We start from the raw sequence: 24,554 nt of genomic DNA, 5'->3' as shown, positions 1-24,554 counted from the left end.
TAATTCTTATATTGACTCGGGAGATTTAGCATGCCCACAGATGAAAAGATGAGATTTTGAAGGATATCATAACATGAACTTTTGAAGGGTATGCCACAACTTCACGGTCAGGAAGCAGAATCATCATCAGTGAAGCTCTGAAAAGAATCCATGAGCACAGCCCTAGTAATAGAATCAGTTTGTGGGAAAGCTAGAGAGTTGACAAAAGGAAGGATATGCTAATATGGAGGGCCTCTAGGAGACCTAAAGGGGGAAAAGATGGGAGGGGCAACCACAACTAATCCTAATTCAAATCCGATTTGAAGGGCTCCCTGGAGATATCCACATTTTCTCTAATGACCACTCTGGATCTAATATGACTACCCAAAGGTCCCTTTTTATAGACATCAGACAGTTCAAGCTCTCCATCATGGAATGAATGGGATGGATGACCATACGATGCTGTTTTTCCCAAATCTTTGAAGCTGCTCTTTTAGCCTGAAAATGAGCACCCCTTTACCACCCCACCACGGTCTACATATATTGATGGTGTTTCGTTGGTGGTTGCCTGAGTGCTATAATACCAGTCTTCGCTTGGAGCTGTTGCATGTAAATGCAAACGACAGAACATACGAGGAAGTTTATGACCCACGTCTCAATTCAATTCTTATGCCCAGATTCCCGGAGATGGAACGTAACTGAAAGAAGAGCACCTCAACCTACATAGAGAGATATGTCCTTGGCACTTCAATTGTACGAGGATAATGGGCATTAAACTTACACTACAATGCTTAAAACATGCACCAAGATATTAGGAAAATGATAAACCATTCTTAACACTTATCTAGCCATCCATCTCTTCTTTGGAGTGGATGGACAAAATCCAGCCAAATGTCAACAATCAACAGCCAAAGTTCCTCTGGTTTGTATCCAACCAGCCACTGCAAGTTTTAGAAAACATACCAATATCCACACCTTGACCCAGCAAATAAAGTCTTCAACTTGTACCTGTGTGCTCCCTGGACAGACAGGGCGTGATAACTGAAGATATATGCCTTTTTGAGGTTCGCTCGACCCTTCAGACCCGCCATGTAGTAATCCAACCAGCTCATCTAGATTCTCATTGCGGTCAACACGTGAATAAATTCATTTACAGGAGATAATTACTGTTCATGCTTTCCTTTTCTTTCTTTTTCTTCTTTTTCTTCTTTTTCTTCTTCTTCTTCTTTTTTTTTTGGATCGCTGGCTTTAAGTTAATTCTGTATAATGACTTTTTTATTCCATGTGAACCATCTACAGTATGAATTTATAGATGAATGGTCTGGATCATCACATGGGAGGGAAGGAAGGGCAAGCCTGTAGGCAAAATCCTTGCCAGCAAATCCCTTTTCGTATAGTTTACACCATTTAAAAAGGTAGCAGTTTGCAACCGGAGTTGAGTAACTGCTTGGATTATTCCTGTTGGAGAGACTTGAGGGAATTCACGGTTCAAGGGTAACAGAGCGCATAGTTGAGACATTTGGGCCTCTCATTGGTATAATTCGCACAATATACATGCTAATGTGGTCCATTCATCATCTGCTAATGTGGTCCATTCATCATCTGGCCCACGTGTACAGACTAATAGGTCATTCGTTTTTCTTTTTTCTTTTTTTCTTTTTTGTCTATTTTTCTCCTACATGTTGCCCACCTATTCTGGGCAGTGGCTTGTTCACTGTCATACCAACTGATGAGTTGTCCAGGCCTCTCACACGTGCGCCATGAGTTGCCTTGTCAACATCCGAATAGCTATGATTTTACAATTCTACCTAGTTCCAGAGTTAAAGGTGACACTTTGTATCTTGTAGATAATGCTACGCCCATGCATGAGCTGATTGGTCCACTAAGCAATGGAAAGTAACCCAGCACAGCCCGTTCTTTGATTAGGGAGTTCAATCAGCGCACACGTGAGTCACTTAGCATCTAATAACCTGTCAATCATACTTCAACAAAAACTGGCTGTTTTAATAAGTTGGACACAAAGTACATACCGTGACAAGAAAGCATGTGACGTGTACAAAATCCACACATTACAAAAAAGAAGAAGAAAAACAAACTTTTTCCCTTCCAATCATTCTCTGTATTATCTCTATGCCTAAGGACTGACATTTTGCACAGGTTGTAGATAGACAGGACAGGTTCCAAATTCAACTTCTGGACCCGAGGACACATATTAAGTTAAACATTAAATTAAAGAGATTAAAGAAAAAAAAACGCCTCAGTTGGGTGCATACAGTCTGCTCTCTGCACTGTACATCTCCCAATAGCCAACGATAAAGAGCTAATGTGCCAGTAAATGCATACCTTGACCATGACCTTTGCATCAGAATTCACCGCTTTCGGCGTTTTGGTTCCACCTGGAACACGCTTACATGCATCAGAAACATGCCACATGAAATCATGAATTGTTTTCATCAACATGAAGTTGAAGATGGCTCTCCTATTCAACACTAGCAGTCACTTCTTAAAACAAATTAAAATGAATTATTATTATTATTATTATTATTTGATGTAGGGATTACTGTCAAGAGGAAATCTCTGATATTCTGGCAGAGTGTGATAGATGATACACAGGCACATAAAAATTACTTAGAAACTGCATGAGTGGAATACCAAGTACTACCAAGTTAAACTGTCTAAATTATGGCTCCCAATTTAGATGAATGATAAATCAGAAGTTGTGCATATCTCATAATCGTATTTAATGTTTAACGTATCGTTATCGCATAATCTCACCCTTGGGATACATATCTAAATCGGTTATTGCATGGGATATATTGGTTGTATCGCATAATGTATCGCACCATTGGGATACAGATATATATCAGTTATCGCATTGGATATATCAGTTGTCTCGCGTAATGTATCGCTGTTGTTGGGAAACATAGGGAAACATTGGGAAATTTGTTGAATTTTTCAATAAAACTTCAGGGATTGTTAAAAAAGACAACAATACACACTGAAATCAAAATATTACCAAAAAACAATAGCACCTAATAGGTTTCCTTTATATGGGGCCCTAATTTTTGCATTGTCTTACTGAACTAATGTAAGTATAATCAAAGTATATGTATATAATTTATAAATGTAAGAAGACATGTAAGGAAACAAAAATACATTAAAAAGTAAAAGAAGAACCACTAGATTAGGTTACATACATGTTTGATTTTGTGTTTGGATGCAAAGATTGCAACCGATTTGTGAGAAATTGAGAAATTTCGATTTTTCTCAATTTTTCGCAACTCGGCCCATCTCCCTCAAATCCCGAAATCGGGTCCAAATCCATGATTTTTCATGCAAAACATGAAGAATTATGGATTTGTAACCCTTTGACACTGATTTAACATGATTTAGATTTTTTTTAAGGATTGAAAATTAAAAACGCTCACTGGATCTTAGAGGTGGGATATATCACACTATTTGTGTTTCATATCAAACAGGTGAGATACAAGATATATCATGGGATATATCGACCGATATCATCGATATTGAAAACATTGACCGTATTATCACATTGGTGGACATTTATTGGACGGCGAAAAATGAAAAATGTGATGTTACTATTTCAGCAAAAAGAAAAAAAAAAAAGTGAGCACGAGTTGCAGGTTAAGATTGTTCAACCAATCTGATTTTGGTACTGTGACTTGACAGTGGGTTCTACATTTTAGTTGGTTTAATTTGAGTGAATTTATGCCATGTATATAGTTTGAGTGCCTGCGTATCAAGCGTCATACTCTGCCAGTATCGAAGAACTCCCCATACCATCAACCATTGCACTGTGAAAAGCACGGACCATTTTCATTATTATTATTATTATTATTTTGGAGAGGCAAAAGTACAAAATAATTCAATGTGCTGTAGAGTGATGAGTTCAGTTAATGTTTTTGATAGATGCGTAATGTGAACAGCATATATATAACTCAAAGGACCCACCATGCAAAAAATATGTAAACATTTTGTGGGTCACTAGGAAATGAATATCCAACAAATCAAAATCAATCATAGACTAGATTTACTTTTTAAGCACTTGAGTGAATTCTAGTGCAAACAATCAACTATAATCACCATATAATCTAAGAATCAAGAAGGATTTTAGCTTTCAATACCAGGGTCGTCCGGTAAGCATACGGAACATCTACACAGTACACTACTTCCTATTGTAACTGGTAGCTGGTATTATGGTGGCTCAGGTCAGTCCAGTGCAAACTATGATGTATATGCAATATAGTTGTATGAGCATTGATTCTGTAATATGGTGGGGAAGCTAATGTGAAAACTAGAAGTTTAAAGAAAGGCCCCTAATTGCTGATGGTTAATTGGCCACATGGCTTGTGAAACTAAAACAAAGTTCTCCAACCCCCAGCCACTAAAACCAGAAGAAAAAGAAAAAGGTGGGCAATGCCCGACATTGGAATTTAAGCATAGATGAAGGAAAAAAAAAAAAAAAAAACTAACATATGAAGCAAGTGAAAATCGCTCAGAATAAATCTATATGCAAGAAATTCATGTTGATATTAAGGCTTACTGATGATCAAGTCTAGAATGCTCTTACAGACATAAAAAGAAACAAGTGAAAAAAATAGCAAAGCCCATATTAAAGCACCATCTCAAATATTTGGTAATTTGATGGCCATTTTTATAGCTAACTTCTAAGATAACATCATTTATTTGACTATTTTACCAGTTAAAAGAGGATCCATATGACTATTGCTTTCTGAATGTCTGAGTAGGCTGCAAAAAGAACAAGGAGGCTATTAACTCATAACCCAGCAGCTCTTGATGTAGGTCAACAATAGTTGTCACCTTCAGACATTATTTTTACATCGACAGCAGTTGTATTCTGTTTAGAAGTTCAAAATTCATATAAGCTTGGCTTGATCATAGCATGTCATCAAGCAGAAGTCCAATCATTGTTAGGAAACAATTTCCATGTGTAATATATTAAGATGACTGGTTTAAAAGTACTCATGTGTAACTTTCTGACGTTAAAATCATGTAAAACAATATTGGATGAAATCCCTTCGCCAAGGGCATCATCATCGTGGTCTTAGCTTTTGTCCCAAAAACTTGCAATTGGCATTATGAGTCCTGTTTCACAAATCAGTTCCTAACGCCCTCTCCTCAATAATGAACAAGCCTTCATATCCCTTCTAAAAAGTTTGATCCAAGTCCTTTTCGGCCTTCTTCTCATTCTATTTTCAAGTCCTTTTAACTCTAATCAAGGTTCCCCTCCTTAAGGGAGCCATCCTTGATCTTTGTGAATGAACCATCTCAATCTGCTCTCCATCATTTTATCTCCTTATTGGGGCCATTCCCAGGCTTCTTAAGGTGAAGGTGATGTCATTTTTAATTCCATCCTTGTCTTCCCAGACATTCGTCTCTATAACACTCATCTGCTGCTCACATTGCTTTCTAATTGCCCACCACTTGCCCCGTGAAGCATAGCTGGTTGAATAGTCGTCACATAAGATTTTCCCTTAAGTTTCGTAAGCATGCAGCCCTCACACACCACTATAGAGGCATGTCTCCATTTCATCCTTTGGCCCGAGACCCACCGCGTGTTAAAGATTTGGATTTTCTGTTGTTGAGTTTGGGGCTGAATTTCCAGTAGTACAGTTTCTTTTATTTATTTATCTGTTTCTTTTTTTATGAATATCATCAGATTTATTGCAAACAAAAAATTAAAAAAGAAAAAACAGAATACAATGACAAACCAGAACATAAAAAACAAAAGACAGCGCAACCCACAAAATCAAAACATGGACAAGATTTTGTTAATCTAGAGCCTTGTCCAACTAAAGTTGCATTCTAAATACTCCATGATTTTGTTACTCTAAGCCTCTAGAATCTAGAGCCTTGTCCAACCCTCCAATTTAGCATTTCTCCTTCCCTAGTCTTGTCAACCAACGCCTCATCATCTGCAAACAACATATCCAAGGGGCCTCATCCTGCACACCAGCAGTTAATTCATCTATGACAAGTGCAAAAAGTTAAAGAGTTTATGCTGCTAACCCTTGAAGGCCTACTCCATTGACAATTCAATGGTCCTACCACAACTAGTTCTAATTTCCATAACAGCATCCTGATGCATGTGTTTATTTATGTTGATATAACCTCTTGGAACCCTTTTCTAATCAAGCACCGTAGTAACCTTCCTAGAGCTATGTTATATCCTCTCTGCATATTTATGAAAAAACATGCAGATTCTTCTCTCCATTTTTTCCTTCAAATTGTCGAAGGGAAAAAAAATATCCATTATTGAAATCCACAGTGCGAAGCCAAATTGATTTTTGGAAATCCTTGCTCCTTGCCCTAATTGGCTTCCACCACCCTCTCCTAGAGCTTTATAACGTGACCCACAAGTTCAATTCACCAATGGTTGGTGCAACTTTGTATATCTCAATTGTTTTTGTAATAGATATCCTGAATCCATGATCAGTGTTTTAAATAGCGGTAGCTTGTTGCTAGCACTCAACCTCTGTAGCGTGTAGAGTAAATAGCATAGCGTGTAATGTAAGCTACACGATACGTCTATTTTTTTAATTTAAAATTAGGAAAAATATAATAAATAGTAAGGAAATATATATATATATATATATATATATATATATATATATATATATATATATATATGCCTCAAAGATTATTCATTTTTTCAAGTATAGGCATGTTCAAACAAGTTATTGATTATCATTTATCAAAAGCCAATCCACATATATAAACCAAATCAAATAATTATCACATCAACAACTTTCTAAGCAAACCACTTTAATTAATAATGTCTAATTGAAACCACAAGTCACAAGTATGAAAAGAAATAAAAATCCCATAGGTTATAAGTATTAAGTATAATACAAGTATTTCGTTCATCAACATTAGATATAAAGAAAGCGTAAATAAATAAATAAATAATAATAATAATAATACATCAAAGCATACGCTATGCAGCTATAGCATACTCTACAACCCCTGTAGCGTACATTAAGGGGATTTACGCTATTTAGTATGCTACATAGGGCTATGGCGTACACTGCGAGTGCTATGGAAACATTGATCATGTGTGTGCGTGTGTGGACAACAAAGAAACTTCTCCAAACTAGAAGAAAGACATAATTCTCCATTAAGGCAATGAATAAAGAGAACTACAAACTAAGGCTTCTCTACATGCAACATCCTTAGCTAACCCATCAGCTAGACTTAAATTGTGTATGTCGATCCTCTCTTCCAAGGAGCACTACGTGGGCCGAAAGCCCACAACATGGCCTCTTTGACAACTCATTCCACGATGAGTAGATCTTAAAAAGATTTCCTGTAAAGAGTAACCCCATTTTTTTCCACCAAGAGCTCTTAATAGAATGCCACTCCTACTCAAACCCAAGAAGGCAAAATGATTGATCATCTCTTATAACCAATGTTTACAGTCGTACATGAGCGATACAAAACCAACCTCAAATGTATTAATTCCATGATATCGGTCAATGTATCGCAATGTATCGCAAATATCACAATGAATCGCGAGATATTGGTGATCTTTCTTTTGAGAAAATCCTTTATATCGACAATATCTATCAATATCAACAGATATCGTCGACACCAAACAGATACCGTAAGAACTTCCTCCAAAAGCCCTTTCTAACTCTTTTTCTTTTCTTTTTTACTTTTTCCTTCAATCTTCTCTCTACTAAACAGATTGTAAGTGGATTTCAGTCCATCCATTGTAATCTTTTGAAAGAAAAAATTGCATTTTAAAGTGGAATCAAGATTTTTCTAAGTTTGGGGCCGGTTCTCAATCGGTGAGTGTTTTTGCATTTCGATCCTTTTTTGTGTAAATCATACAAAATCAGTGTGAAAAAGTTAGAAATTCTTGACTCTTCATGAGATGAATTACTTTTCTTGAGCATATTGATGAGAAATGAAAGATTGATGGTTTTTTTATATAAATTTTTCAGTTTTTTATTTTTTAGATTTTTCCAAACTAACTCAAAAGAACAAAAATTTGATTAAATACATGTTAAAATTGTGACACTAACATCACCATGGGTTTATTCACTTTTATGAGCCCAAATGACCCATGTTTCACATGTTAACAAGGCCTGAGTGTTAGTGAACCCTTGAAGGGGTATATTTTACATTTCCCTCTTTAGAGGGTGGCTTTTAGGGTAAGTTATGTTAGAGTTAAAAGAGAGTTACGACTCCTTTATTGGATTATTTTTTTTCCTTTTTTTTTTTTTTTTTTTTGTGTGTGTTTTGAGAGCCTCCAAGGGAAGAGAGCTAGGGTTTTTTGTTGTAAGTTCTCTCCATCCCTGTAATCTTCTCTGAATAGTAGATTGATCGTCATTGTGTCGTGGTTTTTTCCCGCAAGGGTTTTCCACATAAAAATTGTGTGTTCTTTACGTGTGGTTGCTTAGATTTTTCGTTTTCTCTTGTTTATTTGAATCCAGATTAAGGTGCTTTCGCAAGGCCGGTCGGTTTGTTAACTTAGATTTGAGATATGGCGTCAAGGAAATCGAATATGAAGTTCGAGATGAAGAAATTCATGAGTAAAAACAACTTTAAACTATGGAGATTGAAGATGAAAGGTCTCCAAGTGCAGCAAGGGTTGCAGTATGCACTCCCTGGGAAAGTGCATCGTCAGGAATCTGTGAAGGAAGAAGGTTGGGATGAACTGGATCAAAGGGCAATTCGTACAATTCAATTGTGATTGGCCAATGAAGTCCTTTACAATGTCATAGATGAGACAACTAGTACAGGTTTATGGGCAAAGTTGGAGCGTATTTACATGACGAAATATCTCACCAATCGTCTATTTCTAAAGAGACAGTTTTATACTCTGAAAATGGTGGAAGGGTCGGATCTATTTGAATATATTAACACATTCGACAAACTGGTTTGCAAGTTGATGAGCGTTGCGGTGAAGATCGAAGAAGACAAAGCCCTAATTTTGTTAACATCTCTTCCCAAGTCATTCAAGTATCTGGTTAATATTCTTTGCCATAGTAGGGATACTTTGGACATCAAGACTGTTATTGCAACCCTTCAGTCGAAGCAATTGCAATAGCAGAGCGGCAGTGAAGGTACCTCTACGGATGCGTTGTTTGCTTGGGGAAGACTTGTCTTAGCGAAATTAGAGAAAACTGCAATCTAGACCCAAGTTAAGAGGCAAAGGAAAGTTGAAGTATTGGAATCGTTGGAGGATGGGACATTTTAAAAAGGACTGCCAATTTCTCCAAGCCTGGAAGGATGAGAAGTCAAATTACTCGCCGAATGAAGCTAATTCAGTTGAATCTAGTGAAGGCTCGGATGGTTGTGATGTATTGTCAGTGACCAAGACAGAAAATTTATATCATAAATGGATTTTAGATAGGGGGCATCATACCATATGTGTCATCATCAGAGTTGGTTTACGCATATATCGAGTATAATGGTGGGTTGGTTCTTATGGGCAATGATCATGCCTGCAAGATGAATGGAACTGGTTTGATTCGTATCAGGATGTTTGAAGGGGTGGACATACTCCGACAGATGTGACGCACGTTCTGAACTTGAAGAAGAATTTGATCTCTCTGAAAGCTCTATATGCAATTGGTTGCATGTTCGTCGATTATGATGGTCTCGTGAAGGTTTCAAAGGGGGCTCTTACAGCAATGAAGGCACATAGGAGCAATAATCTTACCAGTTGATCGGAAATACTATATCTAGTGGAGTTGCAGCGTCTGTAATGAATTCCACATCGGCACGTTTGTGGCATGCACGCCTAGGCCACATAAGCAAGCGGGGTATAAAGGTACTTCTCGATCGTAAGTTAATTCATAGTTTTAAAAGCCTTGATTTCGATGTATGTGAGCATTGTATATATGGAAAACAATCAGGGCTGCGTTTTAATGCCGGAAAACATGTCGGTAAATGGCAGCTTGATTACGTGCATTCTGATGTGTGGGGGTCGTCACCCGTTGTTTTTAGAGGAGAATCGTCTTACTTCATCACATTTATAGACGACTTATCTAGAAAGGTTTAGGTTTATATTTTGAAATATAAATCCAATATATTTGCCACTTTAAACATATGGAAAGCAATGGTAGAAAAACAAACAGGGCAGAAAGTTAAAAATTCTGATGACAGATAACGGTAGGAGCTTTACTTCAAGAGAACTAATCAATATTGCAATAATGAGGGAATAGTCAAGCACAACACAATGAGGCATATGCTAAAGCAGAATGGTATGGCAAAACCTATGAATTGGACTCTTTTGGAAAGGACTCAGAGTATGTTGAGCAATTCTGGGTTGGGCAAAGAGCTTTAGGTTAAAGATGTTTCTACAGCTTGGTATCTAGTAAATAGGTCTCCCTCTACAGTTATTGATTGTAAAATTCATGAGAAAGTATGAAGTAGTCAGGCAGTTGATTACTCAGGTTTAAGGATTTTTTGTCATGATGCTTATTCTCATGTACTGTCTATTGAGAGAAATAAGTTAGACTAAATAGTAAAAAAGTGCACCTTTGTTGGCTATAGTGATGGGGTGAAAGGTTACAGGTTGTTAGACCGTACTTCACGAAAGATCATTATTAGCCGAGACATGAAATTTGGTGAGGGTTCCTTTTTTCGAAAAGATGAGCAAAAGGAAACGGAAAAGTCAGTGGTTGATATGAAATTAGACAAGGGTGAGGCACTTGAGGAACCTGAGTCACAAGTTGACATATAGTAAGAGGTAGAGCCGTCACCTGTCAGGAGAAATCCACCGAGGAATCTCAAGTTACCGTTAAGATACAAAGATGACTCTAATGTTGCATTTGCTCTCATTATAAATAAGGGAAATCCATCTACTTTCCAAGAAGCTTTAAAAGATAAAGATTGAGAAAAGTGGATGGTAGCTATGCAATGAAGAGATGGATTATTTATATAAAAATCAAATGTGAGAGCTAGTTAAGCTACCCGTTGGGAGGAAGGCAATCAGGTGCAAGTGGATATTCCATAAGAAACTGGTTAGGTACAAGGCCAAATTATTAGCGAAGGGATATGCTCAAAAAGAATATGTCGACTTCAATGGGATTTTTGTGCCAATTGTAAAACAGGTATCTATCAGATTTGTATTGGCTTTGGTTGCCTAATACACTCTGGAATTGAAACGGTTGGATGTTAAACTGCATTTCTACATGGGAAATTAGAAGAGCAGATTTAGTAACCAGAAGATTTTGAGATGCAAGGAAAGAAGGATCTTGTTTGCAGGTTGAAGAGGTCGTTATACGGCCTGAAACAGTCGCCTAGGCAGTGGTATAGGAAGATTGATTCTTTCATGTTGATTCAAAGTTTTGCTAGAAGTGAACTTGATCATTGTATTTATTTTAAAGCACTGAGTGGCAGGGAATTTATCATTTTAGTGTTATATGTTGATGATATGCTCATTACCAGCCATAGCATGTATAAAATCAACATATTAAAGGGTCAGTTATCCAGGAGGTTTGTAATGAAGGATCTGGAGATTGCAAAGAGGATTCTTAGCATTGATATATACAGGGACAGGGAGAGGAGCAGGCTAGGGTTGTCTTAGGAGGAGTATCTTGAGAAAGTTTTAGTCAAGTTTGGACTGGAAAAGGCGAAACCGGTTAGCACTACCCACATTGCTCACTTCGGACTTCTTCATAACTATGTCATACATCAGATGAAGAAAAGAAGTATACGTCTTGTATGCCTATTGAGGCATAAAAAAAGAAGAACAAAGATTGAAGATTAAAAAAATAAAGAAAGAAGAAACAAAAGATGAAAAAAAAAATCTTTAAGGGTTGCGCAGGTCCACGCAAACCATATCATTTGCGCGGGTCCGCACAAACAGTGGTACCAGTTATGCGGGTCCGCGCAAAGGATTTCAGGACATGTTGTTCATGAATGGTTAGATCCAATGAAAGGTGGGTCTCATGGCACAAAGATCGAGGGTTCGCACATGTGAAGGCCTATAAATACCCCCCCTCCCCCTCTCATTTGGGGTGATTGAAGATTTTGGAAGAAGTGCAGAGCTACAGAGAAGACTGAAGGCAAGACTGAAGAGAAGCCTAGAGTTTGCGCGGGTCCGCGCCACGCAACCAAACTGCCATGCAGTCAGTAATGATAGGTGTCGAAATGTTGCCAAAATGATTAGGCTCCAGTTCTCCTTTTGTACAAGCTTAAGAAAAAGAAATCAGACAATCGAATCCGCACAATATTCCTCTTAAAGAGATGATCAAATCGCAAGTCGAAATCCTGCCGAATTTGATATTTAGATTCATTGTTTAAAATCTGTCAATTTGTTGTATTCCAAATAATCTATCTCAAAATGAAGGGATATCCGAGGATGTAAATGAACTCAATATTAATAATGCGATAATTGTTCATGATACACTCTCTGTCATGTTTGAATAAGATAATCTCTCAAATCAAATACATTTGTTTCTTGTTCGAAACAAAATGGCGACTACACTAGGGAATAAATTATCTTATTCAACATTAACATTGAGAAGGTTATGGGACTTTTGTCATAGTTTGGCGTCTTTTGACGCCAAAATGGTGACTCTCAGTGGGAACATCTTCCCCTTCATCTCTCAAATAGATTATCTTATCATTCGAATACTAATTAAAGTTTTATGTTTTATCTTTAAGGTAAGAAGATAAAACCGCAATTTACAATCAATGGCAAACTCGACGAAGAAAGTGAACTTCTATTTCACTGCGACTGGGTTCGTGGTAGAATATGCAGCAAACAAATCATCAGATCGTAAAGTCCAATCTCCTGCAAGTAAAAATGACAAGTCTTTAGCAATGGTCGGAGTCATATCCGCTTCACCCACAACACAAGAAGACGATCAAGATTGGATTGTCGTTACGTCTCGAAAGACAAGGGCTCGAGATGCAGTGACAACCAGAGTGAACTCACCTGCACGAAGAATCAGAGGACCACTGACGCGAAATGCAGCTAAGAAAAATCCTAAATTAGCTCCTCCCGCGTTATACCCAGGGAAATCAATTCCTCCCCTGACAGCATACGATTTTCCAACTCTGCCTACTATGGAAGTTCGACAGACAAGAGATCAGAAGGGTAAAATGTTGCTCGTAGGCTCACCAACTCCGGTATCACTCCAATCTCCCAATTATTACGGAAGTAGCGGGAAGTCTAATGAAACCCCTCTTTTCGTAAGCCCCATCACATCGATATATTCATGCTCTACCCAAACCACAGCTTCATCAGGAAGCGGAGAGGCAATTGTATGTATGGCCGGGACAAGTCAGGGACCTCTGTTGACTGGTAAAGATCGTATGGCTGAGATGGCACAAGCACAGAGAACACTGATGGAAGAATACAAAAATCTCCAGGAAGCTTTAGCAACTCTCGCGCACAATGTGGCCCAGATAACAGTACCTCCGATGATGGGTACTATGAACGGGCAAGAACCGCAACCCGAAGGCTCGCAACCCCCAGGACCAAGATCGCTCGGGTCTGCTCCCGTAGCAAGGGCGATAACGCAAGAGGAAATGTGACAAGTTATGGAGGAAGCTGTTAGAACAGAAAGAGAACGCGAAAATGTCGGTAGATTCAGCTATCGAACACCATACCCGAGAGAGGTGAAAGATGTTCCTTTTCTAGTTAATTTCAAACAGCCAGATTCTTAGAAATTTAACGGAGATGGATCGCCAGAGGAGCATTTGATGCATTTTATCACCAGCATGGGAAATTTCTCTACAGTACCACAAAATTGCTTTCGATTGTTCGGCTCATCCTTAACAAGGCGTTTCGCTAGTACTCCAACCTGGCCCCGGGATCAATGCGCACTTGGGAACAAATGCAGGACGCATTTATGTCAAATTTCTTCTCATCTGAACACGATGTCAGTATTACAGAGTTGGCTTCGGTACGGCAGAGAGGAGAACCTGTGGAGAAATTCATAGACAGATGGAAGACATTGGGAGCTTCTTACAGACAGTTACCGGAAGAGAAAGAGCAGGTTAAGATGTGCTTAAACTCCATGGAAACAGCACATTTGGGCTCACCAGTGCTGATATCAAGACTTTCCGTGACCCGGCCACCAAAGCCCATGCCTTAGAATTGATGATGCGGAAAATGTCAGCATTCCATTGTGATACTGTAAGGAGAGGGCCCAGTAGATTGGTCGGAAATACTGTGGATCAAGAGAAAAGAAGTCAAGATACGAGAGAGAGAGAGAGAGAGAGAGAGAGAGTCAGGAGAGAAGGACGGAGCGGAAGGAAGAATCAAGCCATCCTAGAAACAGATTCAGTGGAAGAAAGTTCAGATCACTTAACTCCCATGATGGGTTCGCATTCGATAGGGAAGATGTAGTCCCTATGATGAACCAACTGTTAAAAGCCAGTACGATAGAATTACCTCCATCCAAGCACCCCGAAGATGTAACGAGAACAGGAGAGGGATTTTTGCCGGTACCATCGTTTGGTAGGGCACCCGACAGAAAATTGTTACACGATAAAATCCATAATACAAAGAATGATAAACATGGGGCGAGATAGTGATCGGGAAAGAAAAAGAAAGAAATGCAAAAGCGACAGTGAATGTACTAACAGCTTGGGAAAATACTCGTGAGAGAACAGAGGAGGAAAATCATAAGATGATAGGCAAGGCTGCAATGATCACACTATGATTAGGGAGAAGAATGCCAAGTCCCCTGAGACAGAAAGCTAGAACCACGAGAATAGAAGTCATCAAGGATAACCATGATAATGATAAAAGAAAAGAGAAAGATGAGGCAGCAAGGGTGACTTATGATGTAATAAGTCATCTGAAAAGTATACCAACTCGGTTAAGCGTTTATGACGCAGTAAAGCTGTCAGAAGATTTTCGGCAAAGCCTGATTTAAGCACTATCCGACCAGGATGTCTGAGAAACGTTGCTCGTAGAAATAGAAAATGAAAAACACAAAGAACGAGAGGATTGCATGCCAGTGGTTTCCTTCTCTGACGACGATCTGACCTGTGATACAGGGCACAATTGGCCACTGATGATAGTAGGCCACATTTGCGGCAAGGAAGTAAAGCAGATTATGCTCGACAACGGGTCTGCAGTGAATCTATTACCATTAACAATGTTGAATAAATTAGGTTATCGTCGTTCTGATCTACACCCTAGTGGAATGATGATACAGGGCTTTAATCAAGATGGACAGCATGCACTCAGTAAAATTATAGTAACCTTGGAAATATGAGAATTGGTTACTAATGTTGTTTGTCATGTCATTAATGCAGTGACGACCAACAATCTTCTCTTGGGAAGACCATGGATGCATCAGTATGGCATCGTATCTTCTACCTTACATCAGTGTTTCAAATACTGTACGAATGGGGTGCAACACAAAGTGATTGCCAACACAAGGCCATATACAGAAGTCGAAGCCTTCTTCACAGATGCCAGTTACTATGACGGGTTTGCCCGAAAGGAAGAGAGAGAGTAACAAGAACAAAGCCCTAGAAAATGCTCATACGAAAGTAATGAAAGAGGAAACTGAAAAGGCAAGATCATCTGAAACTTCACAAAGAAGAAATTTTATTTCATGCCGAAACATCCAATATGACCGGGTCAGCCGCCGTTAATGTTGTTATCGCCCGAACAGTTGAAAGTCCTACAGTCCAATTACACAGTGCCAATACCATATATTGAAAGAGACAAGGCATTCTCAGCTGTTCCGGAGAGATTTCACATCAAAGCTAGCGCGATGTACCCGAAACCGATCAAATTCTACGCTCCTGTGGAAGTAAAGATAAAAGAAGAGGCCGAAAATAATGTATATCACGGAAAGCTGGCATCTCGAGATTTTAAAAAGTATAGCCCGGCAAGTAGGAAGATCATGAAAAGCATGGGTTTTGATTACGAAGAACCTACTGGCCTAAATTATGGAAAAGGAATCCAGATCCCTATCGGGGTTGGCCAGAAAAGGCAAGGAAAGTTTCAGGGGTTGGGGGCAGAGTCTTCAGTGAACATGGTTACTATTAATCAGCTACCAGAGACATATTCTAAAATAGTCAAGCAGCCTGAGACAGCTCCAAAGCAGATAGAAGATGGGGGGCAACCAACGATTGATAGTTTACGAGAAATAAATCTAGGAACAGAAGAAGAGTCACGGAACACATTCATAAGCATCGGCCTCCCCGAGCAAGAAGCCGAAAAATACATCCAACTCTTGAAAGAGAATAAAGACGTCTTCGCTTGGACGTATGTGGAAATGTCGGGTCTAGAACCCTCAGCAGGGATGCATCGATTGAACATTTCTAAAGATACAAGGCCGATTAAGCAAGCACAAAGGCAATTTCATCCAGACTTGGTGCCTCTAATAGAAGAGGAAGTAAGCAAGCTAATAAAAGTCGGATTCATCAGGGAGGTTAAATATCCCAAGTGGATATTGAATGTTGTCCCAGTAAAAACGAAAAGCGAACAGATCAGGGTTTGTGTAGACTTCAGAGACCTAAACGAAGGTTGTCCAAAAGATGACTTTCCATTGCCAATCACCGAATTATTAATTGACAGTACGACACAATATATTGTCATGTCCCTCATGGATGGCTACGCCGGTTATAATCAAATTAGAATGGCTCCTGAAGACGAAGAGGCAACAGCATTCAGAACTTCGTTGGGAATCTTCTGTTATAAGGTCATGCCGTTTGGTCTCAAGAATGTTGGGGCGACGTACCAAAGAGCAATGCAGAACATCACACAAACATGTCGAGTGTTATGTAGACGATTTGGTGGTCAAGTCAAGTAATCATGAGGAACATCGCGAGCATTTGACATTAGTTTTCCGTCAACTCAGAAAGAAACAACTGAAGATGAATCCATCTAAATGTGCTTTCGGAGTATCGTCAGGAAAATTTCTCGGTTTTGTTATCAGGCACAGAGGAATCGAGATTGATCCAGGGAAAGTTAAAGCCATCCAAGATATGCCGCCTCCGAAAACATTGAAAGAATTGAAAAGCTTGCAAGGAAAATTGGTGCGTATATTCGCCGTTTCATTTCAAATCTGGCAGGGAGATGTCAGTCGCTTTCTCATCTAATAAAGAAAGGAACAAAATTCGTATGGGACAAAACCTGTCAGAATGCATTCGACTCAACAAAAGAACTACTGAAACAGCCTCCAGTACTAACAGCTCCTATATAGGGTAAGCCACTTATCTTATACATATCTGCAGCTGAGAATTCATTGGGAGCATTACTAGCCCAGGTAAATGAAGATGGAAAAGAAACAGCTCTTTATTATCTGAGTCGAACTCTGATAGGGGCAGAATGCAATTACTCTCCGATCGAGAAAGAATGCCTGGCACTTATATTTGCAGTACAGAAGCTGAGACATTACTGCCTTTCCCATGATATAACCCTAATCTCAAGAGCAGATCCAATAAAGTTCTTAATGACAAGGCCAATGTTATCAAGCAGATTAGCCAAATGGATGATATTACTTTCGGAATACACGATCACCTATGAGCCGGCGAAAGCAGTAAAGGGGCAAGCAGTGGCAGATTTCTTAGCAACACATCCCGTAACGGGAAGTGAGACCATTAGCGATGATTTTCCTGATGAACAGATTATGATGGCTGAGTCGCGAGACCCGTGGCAAATGTATTTTGATGGTGCTTCCCGAGCATCAGGAGCAAGCGCAGGAGTAATATTCATTACTCCTTAGGGTGAACTGTTACCTTATTCTTTCACACTGGGTACCGTGTGCACGAATAATGAAGCCGAATATAAAGCTCTTATCATCGGAATGGAAATTGCCCATGAAATGAAGATAAAGACGCTGCAGATTTTTGGAGACTCCAAGTTGATTATAAATCAACTAATGACTAAGTTTGAAATAAGAAAACAAGATTTGTTGTCGTACTGTCGGAAGGCACAACAGTTACTTGAACAATTCAGTCACATCGAAATCAAGCACGTACCTCGATCTGAAAATGCAAAAGCGGATGCTTTAGCAAGCCTGGCAGTAACCTTGCCTTGTCCGAATCGAAGTCCTCTTCAAGTAACTATAGAGGAAAGGAGGTTCTTGCCCTCTTCAGAAGTTATCAATGAAGTCACCGAGGCACTTCTCATTTCATGTGTAGAAGTAATAGCAAATGATTGGCACCAGCCTTTTGTAGATTACCTCAAATATGATATCTTGTCGGAAGATCCATCACAAAGACAGCAAATCGAGCAGAGAGCGAGCAGATTTATCATATCTAGCGAAGTATTGTACAGGAAATCCTACAATGGGATATTGCTGCGTTGTCTGGATGAACAAGAAGCAAATCAAATGTTACGAGAAGCACATTCCGGGGAATGCGGAGCACATCAAGCTGGCCGGAATCTATTCCATCAGATACATCGAATGGGGTATTACTGGCCCACAATGTTCAAAGATGCAATAGACTACGCAAAGCGATGCCATGAATGTCAAATCCACGGAGATGTTATGCATGTGCCTCCTTAAGCGCTCCATTAAACAGTCACTTCTTGGCCTTTTTCAGCTTGAGGACTCAATGTTATCGGTCCAATAAATCCGCCTTCGTCCAAAGGGAAACAATATATTCTGGCAACAACAGATTATTTCTCCAAGTTGACAGAAGCAATCGCGTTACGCAATGTCAAGGAAAAAGACGTGGTCAATTTTATCCAGCACGCGATAATATATCGACATGGCATCCCGAAGAAAATCATTACTGACAATGGCACCCCTTTCAAGAATAGAGGCATGAAAAAACTATGTCAAAAGTTCGTTATCCACCATTCATTTTGAACACCTCACTATCCACCAGCCAATGGATTAGCAGAGGCATTTAACAAAACGATTGTGAAAATACTGAAGAAGACGGTGACTGGAAACAAGCGTGACTATGGCGAAAGGTTGCAGGAAGCATTATGGGTGTACAGGACTACCCACCGAACAGCAACAAGAGTGACACCGTATTCATTGGTTTGCGGTGTAGAGGCGATCATCCTGATTGAAACACAGGTCGCGTCACTCAGAGTGGCAGTGCATCGGTCAATTACAGATGATGAAAATGCAAAGATAAAGTTGAAAGAACTGGACCTACTCAATGAGAAGCGCCTGGCAGCTCAACAATGGTTACAGTTATATCAAGCAAGAATATCGGCTGCCTTTGATAAACGAGTCAACTATCGCTCTTTCAAGAAAGGTGACATGGTACTAATGTTGAAAAAATGGATAGTGGTCACCAGGAAGACGGGGTAAGTTTGAGCCTAAGTGGGATGGGTCATACATCATAAAAGAAGTATATTCCAATGGAGCATACAGAGTAGTAGATTAAGATGGACAGGATATCAATATACCAGTCAATGCTCGCTTCATCAAGAAGTATCATCCCTAATGATAGTTATAGTTTTGATCCAAAAGATTATCAGTATAATGCTTTTATATCAAAAGGGGGCAAGAACAAGTGAAGCCATGTATTCTTCTTTAGATAATTGAATAAGAGAAGGAATTCCAAGCATATCAACTTATCATATCAATGATTATCAAAAAGAAAGAAAAAGAGTAGCCATCGCTGTAATCATCAAACAAGCTTTGTTAAACCTAGCCAAGCCTATATCAGCAGTGGTGCTATATCAATCAAGACATCTACTATTATCACTACAGCGATGGCAACTTATCATTATCATTTAAGGCAGCCTAGCCAAGCCTATGAGGCCAACTACACATAAGGCCTATCGCTATTAAAATTCGGGCAGCAATGAGAAGCCAGTGGCCCTAAAAAGCCCGCCTAGGCTATCATATGCATACCTATGCTGGCAGCGGATGAAGCCAACGATTGAGAGCCCTAAAAGGCCGAGAAGTCCTAAAACGACCAACCACGCATAACACCAATGTCATCTGTATAGCTTTCCGACAGCGTCATGGGGGATGGATGAAAGTGCCCTCCCGTGAATGGGTCCAACCTTGCAGATGAAGAAAATGTGGGCTGCAGTGTGCGCTCTTTAGCCCTGTCCATGGATAGGCCAACCATGCATAAGACCCCACAGATCTCTGGCTTGATATCAGTAGTAACCCATGAGGAAGGGCTTAAACCTACTCATTAATGGACTGGCGGCCTTAGATTTGGTACCCCAAAGGTAGCCTTGTGGCCAACCCCGTGCGTAAATCCAACCGAGTTCACGACCCCGATAGCTTCACTGGGCCCCTCTAATGGATCGCGGTTTGTGAACTCACTAGGCGATGAAAAGTCCAGCGAACTCATAAGAGTTACAGAGGCCATCACGTGAGACTGACTCCAATAACCTAAGAGTCTAAAAATCTATGCTGCTCCAACTACTCAAGATCTTAAACTGTGTGTGGCTATCTAACTAAATTGAAACTTAGTTCCGCCAACCAAAACATGACCATATAGGGAACCCCTTACTAACAATCATAATAAAATATAATAAAACACAATGCATCAATCAAATAATTGCATGGACACATGTCTGGAATGAGTTGTAAAAAAAAAAAAAAAAAAAACAGAGAGAGAGAGAGAGAATAAAAGAAAATTCAAAAAAGACATTCATCCTCAAAATATCATAATATATTCATGTCTTGCAATTCAAAAGGTACATATGGTGATAAAGGAAAATAAAGAAAAAAAAAAAAAAAAAACTTTACAATTCTTCTGCTATGCCTAGCATTGCTAAATATTTTTGTAAATTCTCTTTAAGATATACTTGAGCAACAACATGTTCCGATTAAGCTTCAGAAATGATTCTAGTATGATCTGGAATGCCAACTAACTTCCTTTCCAGCGAGGCAATTAGTTCTTTATTCTTTGCTAGTTCAGACCGCTCAGCATCAGCAGAATGAAGACTAGATTGCATCTTTTCCTGTATCTTCTTTATGTTCAGATCTTCTTCCAAATCCTTTGTCTCCAGCTGGGCAATCTCTTGCTTCAAAAGAGCGATCCAGCTCTGAATGAATATCTTGTTATCAGTAGAAGCCTTCAATTGCTCTTGAAAAGATAATTGCTCCTGATCATGCCTGGAGATGATTGAGGTGATCCGGGAAGCTCTCTCTAGAAGATGTTAGTTGTCTTCCATACTCCAAAACTTCCGGCGAGACAACTATATTCTCAGCTGACTTCAAAGCAATTATGGAATTATGAAATCTTGAAAGAGCATCATATACAGGGGAGATGTTGATCTTGGTCATTCTCGAAGTGTTGTCTAAGATGTCCATAGCAGCGGCTAGATCCGACCATTGTTCAGGATCTTTAAACATCTCGACAACTGCTGACATAGAATTCCTCATCAATGTCAACTTGTATGCAGGAACCTTCTCAAAAGATAATATATCTGATACAGTAGCAACGGAGCTAGAGCTAGTCGTGCCACTTTGAGGCAGATTTCATGTCATATAATAAAAAGGAAAGAGCTATAGTAAGAATCACAAGGGCAAGCAATATAAAAGCATAAATAAAGAAAGGAGTATACCTTCCGCCAAGACATGAGCAACAGGAGATTGCATCTCCCTGACAGAGGAAGGACCAAATCCTATCATCTCAGCGAAAGAAGGTGTTCTAGCCTCAGTACTTGAGTCTATGGTCCTCGGAGTGGGTAAATCGGTTGGCTCTACCGGAAAGACAATTTCACGAACCACCGCCTTTGATGCCACCAAGGGAGTCAAGGAAACCCTCGGCGAGGCCATTGGTACAGCAGGAGGAAGATCCGTAGGAGAAGTATCTTCCATCCCAATGTTGACAACGCAAGCACCTGAAATAAAGAATATAACAATGATAATAAGATAACTATCGCAATATATATATATATATATATATATATATAAGACTGCAAGAGTTCCTTACTCGGTGAATATCCATATTCTTCATAATCTAGAGGCTCCTCCTCTTCCTCTATGACTGCCAGGGTTTTTGTAGGGATGATAATATCTTCTTGGGGTTCATGGGCTGTTGGAGGATGTTCTTCACCAGTAAGGATGCCTTTCGTAACAACATCATCCTAACCATCAATATCGACATCTCCCTCTTCATAATCATCGTCTTCATCTTCCCCTTCGGTATCATATTCAGCAGAAGCAGTACCTTCAGACGAAGAAGCTTGAGAACTCTCTTCTTCCAATTCTCCTTCTTCTACTCTTCAATCGTAATTTGCTTCCCTTTCGAAGAAGGAATTCTACTACTTTCAGGTTGAGAATCTTTATTAACCAGGATTGGAGAAGCTGGAACAACAATGCATTCCTGAGGTGAGGGGGGAGAAGCTTGAGAGTGTCCGAGACCTTATCATCAGTGAAGAAGGACTAGGACAGGCAATTTGGGGGGCAGGAGAAGGAGCCGGTTAATCTTGAGGTTCAGCAACATTTTTTTGAACCGGAGAATGAGCTTCTATCACCTCCTTGGTCACTCTTTCAGAACGATCCCGAGGGACCTTTTCAAAGTCCATGATAACCCCATGGGTGATCCACCCTTCTTAAGTGTTATCAAGTTTGCGTTCGCGAATGGGATCGTTCGTGGATATCTTGACGTAAAGATGACCAGGAAAGGGGGCATGGCTTGTCTCCGGTACACAGCCTATCCCTTCTTCAATTATACGGCCCCTGAGTCTTGGTGGCGAAATCCAGATGGGTTCATTTACAAGTAAGCATCTGTTAACTAGATATGACTGATGAGCCCACCATCTCATGTGACTGTATGAAGCACGAGGAACGCGATTGCAGCCCGGGATAATAAAAGTGGATCTAACACAACCACCCAAAAGTTGCTTCCATATCATCGCCCAATTATAAGGGCCGGTCCCATAGTTCTGCATTCTCCTAGTCACCAACCCGCAGTCCTCTAGAACGGTTTGGTCGAAACCAAATTGACGAGCAAAGCGACTCAGATAATACAACTCCCTCCAAAATTCCACTCCCTCCCTCAGCGAGAGACTACAGGATCGGATCGACAGGAAAAACACCCTTTCCCCTGAGGTAAGTGATCCGATATCTACTTTATCTGTATCCTCTATGTAGCGATGCAGGCAAAAATGGAAGTAGTGGATATTATCATCAAAACGAATCGCGTCAACGACCCATTCATATGATCTTTTCACCATCATTCTCCTCTGAAAAAACCAAAGCGGGATATAGTAGGGATGGATATAGGCCTTCTCTGAAGCTTCGAAAGTCTAGGGGAAATATACACCGAGCCAACCGGTGATGTAATGCCATGGGGTGTAAGAGGAGGAAGAGCCAACTGAAGGACTTCTGATATGTGAGGCAATCTCCCCAAGAGCCCTATAGATTGAGCATAGGACTAGAGGGGCGAGAGAAAACTTGAACCCTTCTACCATTACGCTGGCAACAACAAATACGATAGGACGGATAGCGTCTACCCACTTCGAGATAGGGAGAACTACCACGCTCAACCAATACGTCGCCAGAAACGCCGCATGCTCCCCTTCAAGACTATACTTCGAACGCTCTTTTATATTATTGCGGAGAGTTGTCAATTCTCGCGAATGAGCGCCGCTAAATCTGTAAAAGAAAGAAAAGATAGATGATGAGAATTATAAATCAAGATACAATAAGATTGGTAAGCTCATAAGAGAGAGAAATTACCGAAGGGCTCTACTGAAATGTGCAAGCCATTGTGCAGATGAGATCTTGTGAATATTCAGGAATTTGGCCATTTCTTTAAAGAGTTCAGTGGTCGTCTCTGAGATCGAAGCCACGCGGCCTGGAGAGGAGATGTAAGCCAATTCTTCATTCGTCGGCACGAATTCATCATAGAATTCCCAGTTATCGGAAGACTAGCGATGCGGTGTAAATCCTCAGAGCATGATGCTCATCTCACCTATAGGAAGATGGAAGGAATTGGTTGTGGGGCACCAGTAATTAAGGAAACCTTTCAGAACAGAAGGCTCCTTGTAGAAATGATGCGATGTAGCTTCTATCGCATTGTAGAGCTCGATCTTGATCAAGGTCTTCGAATGTTTGGTCAGGATTGTCGCTGCCCATTCAGGATAATAATCCCGAGAAGTCAAGAGGCCTCGTCCTGAACTCTTCCGGGCTCCAAAGAGATGCACATTCTACGCGTTCTCTGAAACGCTGCTAAAGCATCTCGTAAAAATAGGTTGGAAATAAGGTGTGCGGGTTGTGAGAAGGGGTGAGGAAGATCATCGGGTGAACATCGCCAATCTGCTGACGTGGCTTCTTCACCGATAAGATACCTTGAAGAATCCTGGGTTCCCTTGATGACCAAGATTCTGTATATGCCAGCTTCTCTCCGTCCATCTGGTCCGATGGCTCGCAGTTGAGAATAGACTGATGACGATGAAGGTTCAGTGCAATCACTGTCATACCTTGCCGGTAGGGGTTATCGAACTTCATTATGCCCTCAATCACTTGAATCGACTCCCAGGAATTTTGGAGTTTCTTCTTATTGTGCTCTTTTATCTTCTCCTGGAATTCCTTGGCCTTGTTGCGGCGAGTTTTCTTCGACCTAGACGGTGGGGGAGTATCTTCTCTCAGCGGCGGGTTCTGACTCATCGTCAGCAGATATGTCGTTGTTTTCAGCCACTCATCCCAGTCATAGTC

The 24,554-nt window shown here is 40.0% G+C and overlaps 1 protein-coding gene across 1 annotated transcript in view; it reads right to left on the bottom strand.

The window, feature by feature from the left end:
• Positions 1–1,962: 1,962 nt before the first annotated feature.
• The window catches only part of LOC131228565 (chromatin remodeling protein EBS), an 84,025-nt gene continuing 61,433 nt past the window's right edge, over positions 1,963–24,554 (bottom strand). The window contains exon 5 of the mRNA XM_058224317.1: positions 1,963–2,375. Within this exon, the coding sequence (XP_058080300.1) occupies positions 2,349–2,375 (27 nt within the window). The 3' untranslated portion in view covers positions 1,963–2,348. The remainder of the gene's footprint in view (positions 2,376–24,554) is intronic.

Source organism: Magnolia sinica, chromosome 16 (genome assembly GCF_029962835.1).
Source record: "Magnolia sinica isolate HGM2019 chromosome 16, MsV1, whole genome shotgun sequence".
In the NCBI taxonomy this organism is placed as follows: Eukaryota; Viridiplantae; Streptophyta; class Magnoliopsida; order Magnoliales; family Magnoliaceae; genus Magnolia; species Magnolia sinica.
This window is presented reverse-complemented; position numbering and strand designations above follow the sequence as displayed.